The 2,313-nt window shown below is 27.9% G+C and overlaps 1 protein-coding gene across 7 annotated transcripts in view; it reads left to right on the forward strand.

The window, feature by feature from the left end:
- LOC108973940 (dynamin) overlaps positions 1-2,313 on the forward strand; it is a 37,659-nt gene that overhangs the window by 21,150 nt on the left and 14,196 nt on the right. For 6 of the 7 annotated variants that reach the window (XM_018941466.1, XM_018941472.1, XM_018941473.1 and 3 more), the window contains exons 10-11: positions 925-1,044; positions 2,199-2,213. In XM_018941466.1, coding sequence (XP_018797011.1) covers positions 925-1,044; positions 2,199-2,213 — 135 coding nt within the window. The remainder of the gene's footprint in view (positions 1-924; positions 1,045-2,198; positions 2,214-2,313) is intronic. The other variant, XM_018941470.1, reaches the window with a different exon arrangement.

Raw genomic sequence — 2,313 nt, forward strand, 5'->3', positions numbered from 1 at the left:
TACTATTAATTTAAAAATATTTTATGCACCCTTTTCTCTTTTCATCTGTGGTGTGTAGCGTATTACGAAGAATATTTGTATTACCCCAATAATTTAAATATTTTCGAAAAAATTGCGTTGCATACAATTTACTATCTAATAATTTCTTTAATTTACCTGCCCCCTTATAATGTTATGTATTACGGAATGTATGTATGCCTCTCTTTTACACACACACGATACTCTTTTTGTACCCTTTATTTAAATTTGGTTTTCGTTATATTTAGTACATGCATACAAATGTACTATTATGTAAGTGTGCGCTCCTGACTGGTTTATTTCAATTGAATAGCGCGTTGCGCGTAAGCGAAAGATAAATTAAACGATATAAAATAATATTTGCAATCCTGTGTGGCAACAATCTGTTTGGTAATGGCGTTTAAATTTTTTTGTATTTGATAAAAATTACTATGTTTTTATCAACATTTTTCCCAGCAACAAATTTTCATTTGCAATATGCCAGGCATGGCATGATTTTCAAGGCGTTCAGTAAAAAAAATAATAATTTAGCAATAGTAGTCTTGAAAACTATGCTTTTGTCAACTGCTGCATATTTTAAATGAAAATTTGTCTAAATATATATTTATAAATAGTCGCATTAGCTCTTCGTAAGTAGCCACTTGCTAAACGTAATTTCCATTTATTTTTGAAACACCAATTTTAATGATTTTTTTTTTTTTTTGGTTTCTTACTCACCGATCCCGACTTCTTCCTGCGTACAAAGTTTATAAGTTTTCTTATATATTTTTAATTTTTTCTATTCTCCACTCCTGTTGCTCATTGAAATTTAGTTTGCTTTAATTTGCTTTTCATGTTTTCAGTTACAATACTATAAGTTTACTAATAAATTTTTAATTTTTTTTTTGCCACTTTTCCTGCATTTAGGACTACAAACAACTCGAGCTGTCATGTGAGACCGTTGAGGATGTGGAATCGTGGAAGGCTTCATTCCTACGTGCCGGCGTATATCCCGAGAAACAAGTGGCACAGGAGAATGGTGATGAGGTAAGTTGTTTTGCATATTGAAAATAAATATTTTTGTGTAATTTCATGTAGGTATGCAGAGTATATGCATATGTGCTGCAAATATGTAATTTTGTTTTATGTTCATTTAGTATATAGAATATGTTATACTATATATAGTCCTTGTGGCCTGTTCACATTTAGAGCAGCGGGCAAGTTTTCAACTGGCTACAACATTTGTATAGAGTTATATTAATTTTTATAAAATCAGAACCGAAGTGAAAAATAAACTAACATTTACTGCTGTGTTACCTACCAATATTTGCTATTAAATAATATTCTTTTTAAAATAAACTATTTTTTGTTTAATTAAATAGAACAAAATTGTTAAATTTTGCTTTTACCATACAATTTTCTTCTGTCCTATAAAAAATAACAATATTAATTTATACAAAATTTTTATTCCCATTATACTTTTTTTGGTGCTTGGTCAATTTAATTAGGAAAATTTAAAATGTGTTGCAATTTTTTAAGTTTAAAGTTAAATTTAAAATGAAAATTAAAAATATTAATTTATGAAGAATATTTGCAAGCAATTATACATTTTTTGAAATTATTTGCGGCCAGTTTCCTTTTAAAAGTCTTAAAACAGTGCTGCAATTTATTTTTTAAGACTGAAAACTTTGTATTCGAAATTGTTGCCTCCATTAATAGTAATATTCATTTTTTTTTTTAAACAGTAACAGTTGAAAACTTACCCAGCTCGCTACCGTCAATGTTGCTTATTTAATGATGCTGTACAAGCCGACTTTATGAACACTTGTCCACCTATTTTTTCAATCTTGTCGTTATATTCAAATCAATTCAAGTTCTATAAAGAAAAATTTTTTAAATCCCATTTTTATTTGGTTTTATTTTTTCCAATATATATAAAAAAATAAAGTTTTTGTTGTAATTTATATGCTCTCAAACCAGAAGCCTAACCTCAACCTCGTCCTTCTATCTCCTTTACGCTATTATATGTATGTCACTAAATTCAAATTACTAACCCACACACGCACAAAGAGTTACACATTAAGCTACGTAAATAAAATTATTAATAATTATTGAAAAAATTATAAAAAATCAACAATCCAAACTACTTTTTAACGCAAACTTTCGTATATTTCTCTGTTTTATCGAATTTTACTCCATAGCAGGAAGGACAAGAGGTTTGTTTCACGTAATTCATAAACTTTTAGTATTTATTTTGCATATTATTGGTACTCCTTAACATTATACTATATAATGTATGGAAGTAATGGTTTTTAA

This window comes from Bactrocera latifrons, unplaced genomic scaffold, assembly GCF_001853355.1.
Source record: "Bactrocera latifrons isolate USDA-ARS-PBARC rearing strain unplaced genomic scaffold, ASM185335v1 scaffold_51, whole genome shotgun sequence".
Classification (NCBI taxonomy): domain Eukaryota; kingdom Metazoa; phylum Arthropoda; class Insecta; order Diptera; family Tephritidae; genus Bactrocera; species Bactrocera latifrons.